The sequence below is a fragment of the Gorilla gorilla genome, chromosome 18 (assembly GCF_029281585.2).
Source record: "Gorilla gorilla gorilla isolate KB3781 chromosome 18, NHGRI_mGorGor1-v2.1_pri, whole genome shotgun sequence".
Classification (NCBI taxonomy): domain Eukaryota; kingdom Metazoa; phylum Chordata; class Mammalia; order Primates; family Hominidae; genus Gorilla; species Gorilla gorilla.
In genome coordinates, this window is record NC_073242.2 from 30,741,468 (window position 1) to 30,759,886 (window position 18,419).

Sequence of the window (18,419 nt, forward strand, 5' to 3'; positions counted from 1 at the left end):
GCTTCCAATTCCCAGTGAAACCCACACATGTCTGTAAAAATACAAAAATGGCAGACTTGAACTTGACAGATGCCCATCGGTGAGGGCTGGGAGATTTGACAAAGCTTCTATTTAAGGCACTTCAAAAACACAGCCCTCTATCCTGGGGTTACAGAATTCTTGGGAAAGGGATCCTGTCTCCGGTTCCTCAGTAACTAATCCAAGTGTCTTAAAATCCTTATCTAGAAATGCTGTTGAAGGCCTAACCTTGCCTCTTTCAGAAAAAAAACAGAAAAACTCCTTTTGTTCTCTGAAGTAAATGAAGAATCCTCCACGGAATGTATACAAACACCACAAAGCATTCAATTCCCAGGCTTACGTGTCATAGGTGTAGAACGCTTGCTCAAACCGGTGGCAGGAGCGAGGGGTCACTTTGTACACACCTACAGACAGGAAATCAAAAGTAATTTTCAGAGAATGGCATCTATTACACTGAGCAATTCCGACATCTGAAATCGAGTGGCAGCTCTTTGCACGTGAAAACTCAAACGTATTGCAGATCTGCAATATGGGATCAGAAATACTGGGCAGGCATCGTTTTCACTGCCCATGAAGGCGTCTTACCAATGACCCGATCCATGCAATGGCCCGATCACAGGCGCATGATTTTCATTTTCCATAAGGTAACAACTCACAGTAGTTAAATCTGCACAGACCAAGTGAACGGACCCATGCACGAGAAGGAACAGAAAGTACGTTTCTACTGCAAATTGGACTGAGGATAATTTTCTACTTAAAAGATTCTATTAAGGATCCAAGAGATAACCACAGCCTCAATTTCTTCCTATAAATATTCCTAAAAAGGAGGTAAGGAGTAAGGGAAGCCCCAGAAAAGTGTGAGTCTGTGTGGGAGGACACTCCGAGTAGGGGTACATTTCATCACTTGCCAGAGGAACACAGTCAATTTCAGGAAGATACAAGGAGTAACAATGTATTTCCCCCAAATCATCATTAACCAATATTTTGGCCACACTTCCTACAAAAACCTGAAATTAGCTAAAACCACCCTGCTGTTTTCATTGCACTCAACAAGCCCCAGAGTAGTTACCATCAAAAAAAAAAAAAAAATCAGGTTTCTCTGTTTGTTTGGTCTTTCATTCAACAAATATCGACAGAGCACCTCTTCCTGGCCAGGTATTATGCTAGGTACTGGTACACAGTGGGGAATGACAGAGCAGTGGTCCCTGCCTTCATGGAGTTTACCATCCACAGAGAGGGGGAGCATCTGACAGCCACAAACACATCAATTGTGGCACATGTAAGAAGGGGATAGAAGTGAGTGCTGAGAGCAAGAGTGTAGGAGGCAGGCCTAAGTGGCCCTGGAGGCCATCCTTCCCCAGGGAAGCAATACTGAACTGATGGGTAAGAAGGCCCCAGCTAGGAGGGGCAGGAGGACATGTCCACAGAGAACAGCATCTGCCTCACAGGCTGGCTCATTGTTTCCTCAACAGGCATCCTTCCTGCCTTGAGAACAAACCCTGGTTATGTTGAGGGTGGCAACATGCTCAGCCTCGGGTAGCACATCCAACTGTCCCAGCCTCCCTTGCAGCTAGAAGTAACCATGTGGCACGGTTCTGCCCAATAATACAGACAAGTAGCTTACTGGAGGAGGGGGCACAAGGAAATGTTTGCCCACCCTCTCCTTGACTTCCTCCTTTAAACATAAGTTTTCTAACCACAGCCGTCTTGAAAATAGAAGGCAAAAAATAGAAGGGAAAGGCCTAAAGAATCACAAAGACACCACCCCTAACATCTACCAGCTGCTGAACCCATGCTGGCAGCCACGCACTGCCACACTTCTTTATTGAGCCAAATAAACTACCACTTGCCGATGGCACTGCTGTATGGATTTTGTTACATGTAGCCAAAGGCAGCTGAACTGACACCCAGAAGGACAGAGTGGCTGGAGTAGAGACAGTGGCAGACAGGGCTGGGTTACACAGGAGCTAAGATCAGGTTAAGGAGTTTGTATTTTATCTTGGGAACCAAACGGAGGAGCCACTGAATTATTCATTAGGAAAATGCAAAACAAAACCACAATGAGACACGACTTCACATCTACCAAGATGACTATAATAAAACAGACAGTAACAAATGTTGGCGAAGGAGGTGAAGAAACAGGAACCCTCGTGCATTGCTGGTGGGAATATCAAATGACACAGCCTCTGTGGAAAACAATTTGACAGTTTCTTAAAAGGTTAAACATAAATTTGTCACACAATGCAGCAATTCCATTCCTAGGTATCGAAACAAGAAAAATGAAAACATACGGACACAAAGACTTGTACAAGAATGTCCGTAACATTAGTCATAACAGCGTCAAACTGGAAACCACTCAAATATCCACCAACTGATAAATGGATACACAAAATATGATATAACCACACACCAGAATACTACACAGCAATGTAACAGAACAAACTACTGATATGTGCCATGACACAGATAAACTTCAAAAACATGTTAAATAAAAGAAGCCAAACAAAATACCAGCATCGTATGATAAACGTCCAAAAAAAGCCAATCCATGGGGACAGAAAATAGATCAGTGGCTGGCCATGGCTAGAAACAGGGATTAACTGTCAACGGGCACAGAGGATCTTACATTGTGGGTGATGAACAAATCTAAAACTGGATTCTGGCCATGGTTGTGCAACTTGATAAATTTACTACAAATCATTTTATTGTACATCTTAAATAGGTGAGTTTTATGATATGCAAATTCTGCCTCCAAAAAAAGCCATTACAAAAGAGAGAGAGGGTTGGGTGCAGCAGCTCACACCTGTAATCCCAGCACTTTGGGAGGCTGAGGCGGGCGGATCACTTTAGGTCAGGAGTTTGAGACCAGCCTGGACAATGTGGTAAAACCCATCCCTACTAAAAATACAAAAATTAGCCGGATGTGGTGGCAGGCACCTGTAATCCCAGCTACTCGAGAGGCTGAGGCAGGAGAATCGCTTGAACCCAGGAGGCGGAGGCTGCAGTGAGCCAAGATCGAGCCACTACACTCCAGCCTGGGTGACAGAGCAAGACTCCATCTCAAAAAAAAAAAAAAGAGAAAAAAAAAAAATGAGAAAGAGCGAGAAGCCACTGAAAACTTTTAAGTAAAGTGGGAAATGATTCAAATTTTAAAACAGCACTATAAAGAGAGGTCATTGGCCAATGGTATATTTTTGGAGGCGAAAGGGCCCAGTGGTCTCTACCCAACTCAAACCCAAGACAGACAGAAAAACAAGAGCAGGTTGAACACACAGAAATTGAAAGCTTGATGCAAACAGAACCAAGGTAGAAAAAAATGCCTTCAAAACCAACCTCTGGTGCCTTTCCATTTTTCTAATTCATGGCACATCAATCCTTCCAAACTTACCAGGCTTGGACAGGCAGAATCGGTTGACTCCTTTGGAGAGGTTATAAATCCCCACATTCTCACGCCCATTTCCATCCTGATAAAATTCCTAAGGGAGCAAAGCCAATACAATGACTTACTAAGAGAGATGGAGACACCAAGATGATTAATAATATTTCTCTTTCCAAACCAGTCATCTGTTTTGCCCATTAATCATTGGAGCAGTTGGGTGCCACAGGAAAATTAAAAACCTCCCAAAACTTCCAACAAAAGTGTGCTATTTTTCATTCAATCAACTAATATTTATTGAGCACCTGCTGTGTGACAGACACAAGGCTGGGCCTTGGGAGTCATGACCATGGCTCCTGCTCTCACAGGGCTTATGTTCTAATACAGGAAGACAAAATCAACGCATCAACAAATAAATTAGTGATCTCAACTGGTCAGTAATGAAGCTGTGAAAATAAACAGGAAAGCAAGAGAAGAACAATCCACGCCTAGGGGTCTTTAGCTTGCTGGTCCCAGGGCACATCTCTCCTGAACAATAGGGCTGTGCCTGAATGAGGAGGAAAAACCAATGACACGTGTTTCTGGAGAAGACACAGCACTCCAGGCAGAGGGGAGAGTATGTGCAAAGGCCCCGAAGAGAGATTGAGCTTGGTGTGGGACTGCAGAGGACAACTGTGGCTGGGGCCCGGCGAGTGAGGGGACAGTGGGAGGAGATAAAGAAGGGGTTAGGGAAGTGTCAAAAAAAAAAAAAAAAAAAAAGGATCTTATTACAGGAGAGCTGGAAATCCACTCCACTGCTAGAAGGGAAAGGTTTCCTAAATATCTATCACTTATTATGAACCGGATATTAATCGATCTCCTATAACAAATCGACCTGTCGAGTTTTTGTAATTAAGCAGTTAGGGGAGTAAGCTGGCACATGAAACACCAGTTCCAATTCTTCTAATTTCTCTACAGAGAAACTAAGACCTGACGATGACATCTGCCGCCGCTCGACATCAAAACATTATAGAAATTCACGAAGGGATCTACAGAGGTACTCCTGAAACCCATTTCACACTGCCTTTCAAGCCACAGAGACCACAGTCAACAAGAAGCTAAGATCCTGTTTACAGCTTCTTCCCCTGTGCGGGAATAAATACACCAGAGAAGGTGGGGCACAATGGCTCACGCCTGTAATCCTGGCACTCTGCGAGGCCAACGCGGGTGGATCCCCTGAGGCCAGGAGTTTAAGACCAGTCTGGCCAACATGGTGGAACTCTGTCTCTAACAAAAATACAAAAAAAAAAAAAAAAATTAGCTGGGCATGGTGGCACGCACCTCTAGTCCCAGCTACTCGGGAGGCTGAGGCAGGAGAATCACTTGAATCCGGGAGGCGGAGGTTTCAGTGAGCCGAGATTGTGCCACTGCACTCCAGCCTGGGCAACAGAGCAAGACTCCATCTCAAAAAAAAAAAAAAAAAAAAAAAAAAAAATATATATATATATATATCTCTCTCTCTCTCAGAGAAACTCACTTGGCAGTACAGAGCGGTGTACACCAAGGACACTTTGATACCTAAGAGGGTTCACTTAAGCCCTGCCATAACCCTGAGAAGTAGGTATTAAGATCTCAATTTTCGGTGAAAGCTGAGGCTGAGAAGCAGTAAATGAATTTACCCAAAGCTATTATTCCTAATAATATAAAGCCAGTGTGCTCTGCACTGTACCAAAGGCCACCCCGAATCACCAGTCAGATTTAGTGCAGGGCCAGGACAAGGAAACCTCCTAAATACAGGGGTCCTTCCACTGAGAGAGTATAAATGCTTCCTGAATATGCGTTGCGTAACAGGTGGGCGAGTGGAGAGGCAGAAAAGGAAATCTGACTTGCCTACGTTTACAATATTCCTGGGATCAGTCTTTCTTGACATCCACAAGGCGAGCGTTTTTCCAAATAAGAGACTCCATAAGCCGTACATACCAGAGTGATGGCGTGAGACAGGGAACATCTCAGCATGTAGCCCGTCTGCCTGAACTCAACTGCAGACACGTCATCCTCCAGCACTTCCACCTCCAGGCTCTTGTTCTTCCAGCACCAATCCTCATGCATGATGCTTACTGCAAAAGCAAACACCAAAAACGGATACATGGGCGTGGAGCACACCACCTCCCTGCACGCCACCAGAAACAACGATCATGAATTAACTAATTTTAAAAAGCAGGTGTGTATGTAGACATAAAGATAGAAATATACACATACATATATTTATAACTAGCAGTATTTGGAATAAATTACTGCTAAAGAAAACCTGGAGTCGAGCGTGGTGGCTCATGCCTATAATCCCAGCACTCTGGGAGGCCGAGGCAGTTGGATGGCTTGAAGCCAGGAGTTCAAGACCAGTCTGACCAACATAGCAAAACCCCATCTCTACTAAAAATACAAAAGTTATCCAGGCATGGTGGTGCATGCCTGTAATCCCAGCTACTCGGGAAGCTGAGGCAAGAGAATCTCCTGCACCCAGAAGGCAGAGAGGTTGCAGTGAGCCAAGGTCGTGCCACCACACTCCAGCCTGGGTGACAGAGAGAGGCTAAATTTCAAAAAAAAAAAGAAAGAAAAACTGGAACCAATGTCTATTACATCAAGAAAGAAATCTAATGGGGCCTGTAAGATCAGGCTGCAAGTAAGGTATTCAGGGATCCACAAACTTTTTCTGTAACTCTTTTCGGTTTTGCAGGCCACATGCTTTGTCAGCCTTAACCACTCGACTTGGCCACTGTTACACACGAGCAGCCATAGAGAATCCATAAACAAATGGGCAAGGCTGTATTCTAAGGAAACTATGCTTATAAAAAAGGCAGTTTTTGTAGTCTGCCAAGCCCTGCCATAACAGAAAATATTAATATAATTCCAGAAAAAGCAGTCTGTTTTATAAGCTATCCACTGCCAGCAGCCCCAAGCTGATTTCTGAAAAAGCAGAAATACAGGCAAGAAGTGGCTTCTTAAGAAGGGCAAGGAAAAGGGAAGTAACGTTTGTGGGCACCAGCTACTTAGCTGGCTCTCTGCACAACGGGCTTTATAAACTTTACTTCTTTTAGTCTTATATTCTGCAGAAAGGTTCTATTACGTCTATTTTACAGATGGGAAAACTGAGTTTCGGGGAGGTCAAGTACCTTGCCATGGCCAGTACTCAGCACCAGTACTGCTAAGTTAGTAGAACACATCAGTGGAACTATTTCACACTCCTTTTTCTGGCCTTTAGAAATAAAATGCCATACGTCGGGGCACCCTCCCTGAACAGAAGCAGCCAGTGGGCTGTGCAGACAAGGTGGCGGTCAGCTCAGGGCCTGGACTCCTCCATGCTTGTCCAACACTAAATAATGCAGTCAAGGTCACGAGGCAAAGACGACTTAAAGCAAGGAAAGGTACATGGTCGTGATACAATTTGAGACCTGAGTTTTAGAAAGTTTACAAAGACAAGAAGTGTGTGAGGGCCACAGGATGTTGCATTCCAATTCTTACTTTTGTATTTTCCAGGGAGCACGTTGTCAAAGGTGAAAGTCATGGCGTTGACCTTGCCGGAGAGCTGGAGGCTCCGCTTCTCACCCTGGCGGCTCAGGGACTGTAGAGTCACCAGCAAATCACCGCAGGTGTCTGCAGGGAAAAGAAGGGAGGGCTCCATGTGACCCCTCATAAGGCTTCAGCACAGGTTCGAATCCTAACCCTATGTAATAGCTTCTTGCTACTGCTGAGCTCCTAAGAGGCAGTGGCCGGAGGCAGACGGGGTGCTTCTTTCAAGCTAACATGCACCCACTTGACTCCAAGAAGCCTCCCTCGCATGCAGGTGATCAGTAGCAAACAACAAAGGCAAAAGGAAAAGTTTCCCAAATCCCACTCCTACCGGCTGACTTCTTTGAAACTATGTGTTCTTACTTTCCAGTGATATCTTACCCAAACAGGAGACTTTCCCAGAAACTGATGCCAAGAACTGTACAAAGGCCACATCCATCACGGGCCTGTCGGTCACAGTAAGAGGAAATGTCTGGGGTTTCAACGTCAGCCCTGCTCTGGTTTCTGCCTCAGGAACCATCACCTGCGGAAACGTGGATGGAACGTTACAGGCTGCATTCGGGGAGATCTTCCCCCTGACCTACAGGGCGCTAGAACATTCATCTGGGACCAAGGCTAAAGAGATTTTGAAGGCCAAAGGTTCGTTTCCAGGCCGATTTTACAATCACAACAAATCCACGAATAACTGGTGTGAAGTAAACACAGTTCCACCCAGATGAAAAACTAGCCTCAACAGACCCATGTGTATGAACAAAAGTCTATCTGGCCTAATTCCCCACGGGCACACAAAGCGGACATGCCTCACTTACATACTAGAAACCATCCTACATCCCAGTCACTTTTCCAGGCTTCGGATCACTTGTAGCATAAGCTCTGAACCTGTCAACACTATGTGGATGACACTTTGGTGGAATTAAGTCATTTTCTTCCTCCTATTGTTCTGTGTGCCTTTCATGGGCTAAGAGGAGGAACAGGTGAAGGTAGCAGCAGTCAACTCTTTCATCCCTAGTAAAGACGACACTGCCCTTCCTTGGAGAAGTCCATCATGCTTCCAAAAGGGCTTCCAAAGACTTGTCAATGTGGACATCTTCGCAAGAAGCCAGCTACCATCTACTAAAGGCAGCTGTCAACCCACACACCACGCTGTTCTGTGGAAGCAGGGAGAACGCAATCTCCTACCCTGTTCCCCACAGAGGGAGGGACCCCACTTTGCCCTAGAGGAGAGCAGAGTCTAACAGGGAACCTTCTCGGCCCTCTCCCTTTGTGTTATTTGCTCTTCCACAGGGAGGAAGGGCAGCTGCTGATTTGATGGGTGAGAGCCCACGGAAACAGTCTCTCCCCAAGGGCAGGGCCACTGCACTGAAAGGCACGGTGGGCTGACCTCTGCTCTGTCCTGTCTCTTGCTTGCTTGGGCCAGCTGTGGCTTGGGCCTTCACCATGGTGATGAGACCACAGGCCAGACCGTCTCCCCGTTCTCGGCCTGCTTGAATGGATAAGTCGCATGGTCCCTGCCTAGCCATCTTGAAGTCAAGGCAAAGCAGGAAATGGGAAGCTCCATTTTGGCTTGGGGTCCCAGAAGCCACGCACTATGGCCATTTTTGAGCTGCCATTAGTAGAGTTCATTTTTGGTGTCCTCTTGGACTCATCGACATTCTACAGCAGCCAGAAGCCTGAAGGTAGAGGAGTGATTGGCAGCCTGATACTAATAAACATCAAGACTGGAAAAAAGAGAGGCAGATGGCATTATTTTTTAGCTGGATGCCTATCTGACTCTCCTCTACTGGTGCAGGATTGTAAACACTTAGAAACAAGAAGTTGGAAACTGGAATGCTCCTTCTCTAACCCCATTTGACCTAATAACCCTTCTAAAAATCACTGCTTTTTCTCAAAACATTTTAAATTTAAAACAATGCAACGCACCCGCACTTTGTAAGTCCCTGGTTTTGCTTTAAAACAAAATGATCCATGAGCATCTGTCTCCACGGTGACCAAAGACTTGTCCTTGTCTTGAGATGACAGGACAACTTTGTATTTATTCATCTGCTTGACGGTGTCGGGGAAGCGAATGATTGATATCTGACCACAGACACTGAACCTGCAAAGAGAAGACCATTCATTCCAGCACGAGGACTCAATTATAACAGGAAAGGCTCTTATCGACCAAAAAAGATGCAGCCCTCTCCCAGCCCTTGTTCCTGAGAATAGTCTAATCTCAATGAAGAGACAGAATGCAGTCCAGATGATTCTGGTTTTAAAAGGCAACCTTCATTCTGGTTTTAAAAAGCAACCTTCAGAAGCAAGACTGGGCATCTTTCTACAGAACAGGGGCCCGTAGTGGGGCTGTTTGTGTGTTCCGGGTGACATCTGGCAATCCCCCACTGCAGAGGCAATTTTAAGAAAATCTGCAGATAATAAAAACGTTTCAGGTAATTGGATCGTTGACAGCAGAGCGGCCTTGGACTGAGAATGTGGGCTAGCCCTTAAAAGCAAGAGCTCTAAGCTGCCTAAGAAACTGTGGCATTACCAGGCCATCAAATAAGTCAGGATTATCAAAGACGTCTTCCTTGCTTGTGATTATATATAATACATGGATGAAAGCAAACTGGGAGATTGGAACAGAAAAGGTAATTAAGTTAAAAAATGCAAAGCTAAAATTGAACTCCTTGGGAGGCAGGAGCCACAAATGTAACTTACAACTGAAAAGCCCTATTAAGGTAATGATTCAGATTTGAGATTCTAAATAAGGAGTAAGGTGTTGCAAGGCATCCCTCGAATAACACGAGAGGCCCCCCTACAACGACCATCATCCTTGGAGTGCTGGTCTTCATTTCTGAAGCACTTGGTGTGTTAAAGTGTAATAGGACATCCTAGCTGGGGGTCACAGTTGTCTTTTCAACTGTTCATTTTAAAGAATCTTCAAGAATCATTTTAGATAAAAATTAGTTACTTTTGACATAAAGATAATCAAGAATGTTGGATTCTGACAATTAGGGGTACATTAAATGTTGGAACCACCACTCCGCCTCAAATAAAAAAACAGTGGAAAACACAAGGAAATGGTGGAAGATTGTGTATGTGAAATCTAGGAATCATGAAAAACACAGCCATTTCTTCAGAGTGAAGGGACTGCCCAGCTATATGAGCTCACTATCTCCAGCATGGGTCAGCAAACTACGACCCAAGGACCCCCCTCCCGTTTGTGTATGAACTGCAAGCCGAGAAAAAGAATTTTACACTCTTAAGTGGTTAAAATTAAAAAAAAAAAAATCCAAAGAAAGATAATATTTCACATGTAAAAATTACATGAAATGCAAATTGTGGTGTCCAAAAATGTAGTTGTGTTGCGCTCTGCCCATTCATTTACAAATTGTCTATCTCAGCTGTTGTCCTAGAGACCGTATGGCTCACGCAGCCTAAAATAGTTATTCTGTGGCTCTCCACAGAGAAAGTGTCCCAATCCCTGACCTAGCATATGCATTTTGGTTCTCACATTCCCCTACTGTGAACTTTCAGAATAAAAGGATGGGAAGCAAACACTGACATAATCATTCCCAAGGACCTGTCATATTCTCTTGATTTGTGTACCTGTCAGGGGACACATCACCTTGTCTATTTCCTATCAAATCTCTTTGCCTCCTTAAGTTGTAAATATTTGAACCATAAATATTGAACCATATGGTTCAAATATTAAAATAGGCACTTATTAAAAAGAAGTGCCTATTTTCCCTAAACCTCAAATCTATACTGGCTTAGTTTGGAAAAATAAACCAAAAGGGTGGTAGAAAAAGGTTCCGTTATACTGAAGCCCTTAAAAATTGATTTGTATCAATAAATTCGTTCAACAGGGTTTAAATACATATATGGACAGAAACAGGTAATATTGGTGGATATTGAGAGAAATCTATTTTCACAGTCATTTGGACAGAAGCCAAAGAGTTTGTTTTTACAATAAATTGAGTAATTTTTTTATTTTACTTTAAAGGAAGACTAGGCACCATGGCTCAGCCTGTAATCCCAGCACTTTGGGAAGCTGAGGCGGGTGGGTCACTTGAGGTCAGGAGTTCGAGACCAGCCTAGCCAACACGGCAAAACCACATCTCTACTAAAAAATATAAAAATTAGCCTGTAATCCCAGCTACTCAGGAGGCTGGGGCAGGAGAATCACTTGAACCCGAGAGGTGGAGGCTGCAGTGAGCCGAGATGGCGCCACTGTACTCCAGCCTGGGCAATGGAGTAAGACCCTCTCTCAAAAAAAAATAAAAAGGAAAAGAAATAGTAAGAAGTATCAGTGTGCTCAAAAGGCAAATGTACTACGTCGGCCAATAAAAAAAAGAGATTTTCCAAAAATGTTCAACAAATGCTATTTTTCTTTCTTTGACCCAAATACTCTACTTTAAAGGAGAAAATAAATACATTTCCTCCATCTCTGTGAACAGTGCCTCCTCCATCTACCCAGTGGCTCAAATAAGAAACCTGTAACCTCAACAGCTCAGGCCTGTGGGTGTGTTCTCCATGTGACCTACCAAATCCATCTACTCCTCCCTCCCTCGCCTGCCAGCCGCCTGGGCCCGGCCACTACCATATCTCCTCCAGACAACCACCACTGCCTCATATCTGGCCCCTCCATTCACACCATGGCTTTCCTCCAATCCATTCTCCACACAGCAGCCAGGAAGAAAAACAAACTTTTTAAAGTACCATGATCCCTATCACTCCCTTGCCAACTGATAACTCTTTTTTTTTTTTGAGACGGAATCTCACCCTGTCGGCCAGGCTGGAGTGCAATGGTGCAATCTCAGCTCACTGCAACCCCTGCCTCTCGGGTTCAAGCGATTCTCCTGCCTCAGCCTCCTGAGTTGCTGGGATTATAGGCGCGCATCACCATGCCCCGCCAACCTTTTGTATCTTTAGTACAGACCGGGTTTCACCATGCTGGCCAGGCTGGGCTTGAACTCCTGACCTCATGATCCGCCCACCTCAGCCTCCCAAAGTGCTGAGATCATAGGCGTGAGCCACCATGCCCGGCCAACCAACAGACAACTCCTAACGGGTTTCTACTGCATTAGGGAGCAAAGCCCAATCCCAAAGCAAGGCTACAAGGCCCCAGAGCTCCCTGACCTCACCCACCTCCTCCAGCTGTGCAGACTGCCTTTCAGGTCCTTCCTATCCTATGCAGGCCTCTGAGCATGCTGCTTCTCTACTAGGGAAGATCTTTCTTTAGCTAACTTTTAGTCTTTACTAAGGTCTCTGCAACCCAGAGAGCCTTGCAGAGCTCCCACTCGAAATTAGCTCTTCTTGCAGCACCCTGATCTCTTCCCTGCACAACACTTGCCATAATTTAGCAGCATAAATGTATTTGTCTTTTTTGTCTTTTTTTAAAATCTTGTTATTTTATTTTTTAATTTTTATCTCTTTATTTATTTATTTTTAGACCAGCTTATGAAACTAGCTAATTTTTGCATTTTTGGTAGAGATGGTGTTTTGCCAAGTTGCCCAGGTTGGTCTCAAACTCCTGGGCTCAAGCGATCCGCCCGCCTCCGCCTCCCAAAGTGCTGGGATGGATTACAGGTGTGAGGCATTAAGCCTGGCCACAGATGTATTTGTCTTCAGTCTGTCTCCCTGGTAGGGTGAAAGCCCCATCTCTGGAACACTAGTTTGATTAATTATTAGGTACGAAGCATTTTTCAGTGCCTCATCTACAGTAATTGCACAAAGTGTTTATGGAAGGTGGGAAAGACTTAAATCCAAGAATTACTTTCTGAGGGTAATTTGCTTCCCTGTCTTCCATTCACCACTGGACTCCTTGACCTCGACCTCCATCTGTCTACAGAAAAGAGTCACTGTGGCCTCCTCAGTGATCAAGCCAGTGGACTGTGTTCATCAGGGCTCAGCTCCCTGCACCTCCCTGTTGGGCACTACCTCCTACCCCAAACTTACTTTCTTAGCTCCTATGACCTCATGCTCCCTAGGTCCCCCCTGGGCCACCTGGCACTCTGTTTTGGGCCTACTGTTCTAATTCTACCTGCACATACGTATTTGAGGTCCTGGCTGCCACCTGCAGCCGAGTCTTCAGGATTTACCATCCATCCAAGCGCCTATTGAAGAGCTCCACCTAGTGGTCCTACAGACCAATGTGGCCAAATCTGAACCCTCATCACCTAACTGGCTTCTCTTTCTGTCCCCAGCCATCACACCTCTCAAGCTGGGCACCCTAAATATCTCACCAGTCTGTCCCTGACTTCCCTACAAGGCAAGCCCTTGTCGTCTCTGCTTTCAGACCTCCCGTGCCCAAGTCCTGTCCCCTTCAAAGCCACTCTACTCCATGCCATTGTTTTCAGAATGCCCTATTGAAAACAATGATCAAAGCTTGTTATATTAATGCTCAAAACCACTCATGGCCCGTTGGCCCCAGTGGGAGAAAGCCCCTACGCCCCGGTGGGGTGTGAGGAGGTGCTATGGGGTTGGCCTCATCATCACCTTCACCTGCCAGTATATTCTGCTCCAGTAGCACCCAGCTTTACACCCGCAGCCACCTCATGCTGCTGTGAGACTGCCTGACTTTGCTCATGCCGCGCTTCTCCCAAGCAGACCCTGCACTCTCCTTCTAAGCTACTGTTTTGTGAGCACCTGTTATGTCTAAAGCTGTTCTGCAGGTTACATGCGGGTGGATCTGGGATCTGACTCCAAAGCCCAAGTTCTTGGCACTACACAATCTTGCTTCAGATGATGGTAAAACCACATGAATTCAACCACAAGATGTCCCCGCCTGTACTTATAGTATAATGAGTAACGACAAGCAGGAAGAACTACACCAATGACCTGAAGCATCTTCCAATAAGCTTTCTCAACCAACAATATCATCTTCCAAAAACCCTCAAAGATTAAGCAAAGAGGGGTCCTGGGAAAGATCGTGAAAGTCAGACATGAAAGATTTTTTAATTTCACAAGCCCATTTTAACTTGAAGCAAGGGACTTTTCATTAAGCATCCGACATGTCAGTACCTTCAGTTTGTAAGATTTAGAACTAATCTTTCTTGGCCGGGTGCAGTGTCTCACACCCAAAGTGCTCTCTCAGCACTTTGGGAGGCCAAAGCAGGCAAACAGCCTGAGGTTAGGAGTTTTGAGACTAGCCTGGCCAACATATAGTGAAACCCTGTCTCTACTAAAAAATACAAAAATTAGCTGGGTGTGGTGGGGCACGCCTGTAGTCCCAGCTACTTGGGAAGCTGAGGCAGGAGAATCACTTGAACCTGGGAGGCAGAGGTTGCAGTGAGTTGAGATGGCACCACTGCACTACAGCCTGGGCAACAGGGCAAGACTCTGTCTCTCAAAAAAAAAAAAAAAAAAAAAAAAAAAGTACTAATCTTTCTTAAGTTCTTAAGCTCGGCAAAGACACACAGATCACAGGTCATTTTGTTCTACACTGGCTGCCAGCATAAACACTGGCATTTCCAAATCCACACGATAAGCTTACCCTGTTGCAATAATGTCAGCCAGCTGAGGTGTGTTCGGTGCAATTTTGATGGTGACCGTTTCAAAGTAGAGGTGCTCTTTCTGAGCATGGATGGTGTATGTCCCTGTGGTTATGTTCTCAAGGCGGAATGAGCCATCAGCTTTTGTTTTAACTGTAAAACAAAAACACACAAACAGAAGATAAGCCAAAAACAACAGTGTACCCTTACATGTACACCAGAATACTTGAGACCAAAAGCTGCCATGTTCTCATATAGTCATCAGTTCCTCTCCATTTCTCTCTGTGATCCAAAAAGAGCGCTGGCCATCAGCCTGGGGCTGCTGTGTCAGCCCACCTTTGATTTGGTTATTCAGGGTGACTACTGCTTCTGGAACACCATCTCCTTCGGGTCCGTTCAAGACCCTCCCGGTGACGGAGAATCCCATGACGTGGAACACGGGCTAGAAAACAAAGAACAAGAAGAAGGTGCTCGAAGGTGCTCCTGTGCCAGAGCCACAAAGCCTCCTTCTGCTGTGCCGGCCACCACCTACCATGTCTGCTCCTGCCGCCCACCTCCCAACACTCAGTGCCCCGGTCCTGTGTGCCAGCCGGGCTCCCTCTCACGTTACCCACATCTGTCTTCTCTGTTGTGTTCCCAACACACTGCTGAGTGTCAAACAACAGAAAAGTCTAGAGACTTACTTCCCTCGTTAAAAGGTCACTGACTCAAGCTTCTAGAAGCCCCCCACCCTTACCCCTGTGCCATCTCCTCCCCTCCAGATGCCCCCATTTTGGTGAACCACGTCTTCCTCCAGTCTCCCATGCACACCCCGGCATCACTTTGGATGCCCCGCCCCGCTCCTCCAGCATCGATCAGTCCTGTGGAGTCCACCTCTGCAAGGTCTCATGTGCCCCTTCCTGTCTTTCCACAACCTGAACACAGGTCCTTATGAAATCCACCTAGGCCGGGCACAGTGGTTCATGCCTGTAATCCCAGCACTTTCGGAGGCCGAGGCAGGCAGATCACTTGAGGTCAGGAGTCCAAGACCAGCCTGGCCAACATGGTGAAGCCCTGTCTCCACTAAAAATACAAAAATTAGCCAGGAGTGGTGGCAGGTGCCTGTAATCCCAGCTACTCGGGAGGCTGAGACAGGAGAATTGCTTCAACTCGGGATGCGGAGGTTGCAGTGAGCCAAGATAGTGCCAGCCTGTGTGAAGCAGCAAGACTCTGTCTCAAAAAAAAAAAAGAAAAAAAAAAAAAGAAATCCACCTAGCTCACCCTCCTCCACCACCATCACTGGCTCACACGTGGTCCCATGCTCCATGTGTCTGTGTCTGTGCCCCACTCGCCTGTGAGCAGCACACCTGTGCTTTCTCTGCAGTTACTGAGCTCCAGCCCTGATCTGTGTATCCCCAAGGTCACCACTGCTAACCTATTTTAGTATCTTCATCAAACTTACCAGTATCTGAAATCTCCTCGTTCGATTTCTTAGTTGTCTCCCTCCCACTAGCATGTTACCTCATGGAGACAGGGACTTTTTCTGTCTTAGTCACCTGGTACACAGCAGGCACTCAATAACTGACTCCTGAATGAATGAATGTGTGCACGCACATGTGCAACAGCATTTGAGATGAAGCTTTAAATAATTAAATGACTTCCTTTTTATGCAGGTAGCCCTTCTTTTTTATTTTTTTATTTTTTTTTCAGCAAATGGTTTCTTAGTGATGGTCTCACATGACAGGTAGTCCTTCTTGATCTTTCCAAAAAGACATGTTTCATTCCATGCATTACCTACTTATTAATTCACATATGTACTCAACAAATATTTTTGCTGGGCACCTACTATGTGCCAGGCACTAAATCACATGTTAGGAAAACAGTAAAGAATAAGACACGGTACCTGACCTCAGGGAACTTACAGGGCCCCATTCCCTGAAATTCCATTCATCATTTTCAAAATATTTGGCTGTAATCTGGGAATAGCTGTCTCTGCTCACCTGCCCCCCATCCTTCTCTGCAAGCTACAAGAAGCAAAGTAAAGTCTTCATCTTCTTACCCTTCTCTTTCCCCTCCAGTGTACAGCAGAACGGTCAAACACTCCACTGAATCTTAAAATGCAGAGTCTGCACCCCACTGTGCATATGACCTAAAAGCCCGCTTCTGCCAGTTTAAGCGATTTTAACACAGTACTTTCAAATGTAATATTAAAAGAAAATGATTAAAATATAATTGCTTCGATAACTCTAACATTGGGTGGTCCACTTAGGAGAGGCTGTTATTTTCTTTTGGGATTTGTTCTAGCTAGCCAATTTTCTACAGTAATCATTTTCTACTTCTGTAATTAAAGGAGACATAAGTGAGATGAAAAATACATTTACCATTTATGTGAGGGTCTAGGCAGTTTATCAAGCCATGTATCACACTGCCCATTCCTACCACCACGGTCCAAGCTCTGCCAGTTCTCACCTGGTTTACGGCCATGGCATCCCAACTGGTCTCCCACTTCCACCCTGACACCCTGCAAACTCTCCTCAATGCAGCTGCCAGAAGGATCACGCCACTCCTCTGCTAGGAACCTTCCAGTGGCACCAATTCTCACCCAGAGTTATAGGCAAAGTGGCCCACCAAGCCCTGCACAATCTGCCCTGTCACCTCCCTGACCCTCTTTCCGCCTCCTCCTTCCTTGCTCATTCTCTCCACTCCAGCCACCCTGGCCTCCTTGGGGTGCCCCAAACCCTTCAGCACACTCCTGCCTCAGGACCTTTGCACGTGCCGTTCCCTCAGTCTTACACACTCTTCCTGCAGGAGTGAAGTATGGTTCTCTTGTTCTTTCCCTTCAGGTTGTTGCTCAAATGTCACCTTCACAGGGAGGACTTCCCAAAAACACCCTATGTACAACTGCAACCCCCGTCTCCACCCTGATACTGTACAACCTCCTTTCTTCATTTTTCTAGAGAACACTTATCACCTTCTATTGTACTTTCTAACTTATACATCTATACATGTATTGACCCTTCCTGTCATTAGAACATGAGGTCTAGCCAGGTGCGATGGCTCACACCTGTAATCCCAACATTTTGGGAAGCCGAGGCAGGCAGATCACTTGAACCCAGGAGTTAGAGAACAGCCTGGGCAACATGGTGAAACCCCATCTCTAACAAAAATACAAAAATTAGCTGGGCATGGTGGCACGCGCCTGTGGTCCCAGCTACTCAACAGGCTGAGGTGGGAGGATCACTTGAGCCCTGGAGGCAATGGCCGCAGTGAGATGAGATCGTACCACTGCACTCCAGCTTGAGCCACACAGTGAGACCCTATCTTAAAAAAAAAAAAAAAAAAAAAAATGAGGTCCACAGGGACAAGAATTTTTGCCTCTTTTGGTCACTGCTGTATCCCCAGTCCTGGAATGGTGCCTGAAATGTATGTCACTGGCAATCAATAAATACATTTCACTGAATGAGTAGATTTAACTAGGAATCCAGCTCTCTACGATAAGGACATCATGTGTAAGAATATAATACCAGATGGCATTTTTTCCAACAGCCCTTCCAGATAAAATATTTGATTTTTTTTTTAAAACGTTTGCAATACCTGTGCCTAGGGATGGGAACTCAAACACCTGTCCCTCCAGAAGACAGAAAAGCCTTACCTCGATTTTCAGGCTGTCATGCTCCACTGTGAAGTCAAGTCTGGAAGGCGCCACATCAAAGGTAATCCTCTCCCCTCGATAGAACGGAATCTGGAAGGAAGAGTCTCTTAATCACTAAGAACCACTAACATGATCAATCAGCAATATTAATAATCGATCTAGCAGCCCACAAATGACAAGGGGTTCAGACAGACCAAGAGAAACATTCTTCATAACTGTTGCAGATTCGAAAACAGGAAGCCTTGCCCTTTTTGTAGCTATTACGAACGGGTGAGCGTCTCATCTTAAGTAAGTTACTGCTTAACAGCGTGTTCAGAGAACTGCAGGCCAACCATCCTTTCCTTTAACACCCGAACAGCATTGCCTTTTACTGTGT

General features: G+C 45.5%; 1 protein-coding gene across 6 annotated transcripts in view; it reads right to left on the bottom strand.

The window, feature by feature from the left end:
* Positions 1 to 18,419, bottom strand: part of LOC115933250 (BOS complex subunit NOMO1) — a 68,126-nt gene that overhangs the window by 30,112 nt on the left and 19,595 nt on the right. For all 6 annotated transcript variants that reach the window (XR_008672624.2, XM_055365711.2, XM_055365712.2 and 3 more), the window contains 9 exons: positions 18,044 to 18,133; positions 14,749 to 14,854; positions 14,415 to 14,565; positions 8,861 to 9,035; positions 7,322 to 7,463; positions 6,893 to 7,024; positions 5,354 to 5,490; positions 3,407 to 3,494; positions 359 to 422 (listed from right to left, as the gene is read on the bottom strand). Coding sequence is in view for 5 of the 6 variants with exons in the window: in XM_055365711.2 (XP_055221686.1) it covers positions 359 to 422; positions 3,407 to 3,494; positions 5,354 to 5,490; positions 6,893 to 7,024; positions 7,322 to 7,463; positions 8,861 to 9,035; positions 14,415 to 14,565; positions 14,749 to 14,854; positions 18,044 to 18,133 (1,085 nt within the window). In the remaining variant the exon portion in view is untranslated. The remainder of the gene's footprint in view (positions 1 to 358; positions 423 to 3,406; positions 3,495 to 5,353; positions 5,491 to 6,892; positions 7,025 to 7,321; positions 7,464 to 8,860; positions 9,036 to 14,414; positions 14,566 to 14,748; positions 14,855 to 18,043; positions 18,134 to 18,419) is intronic.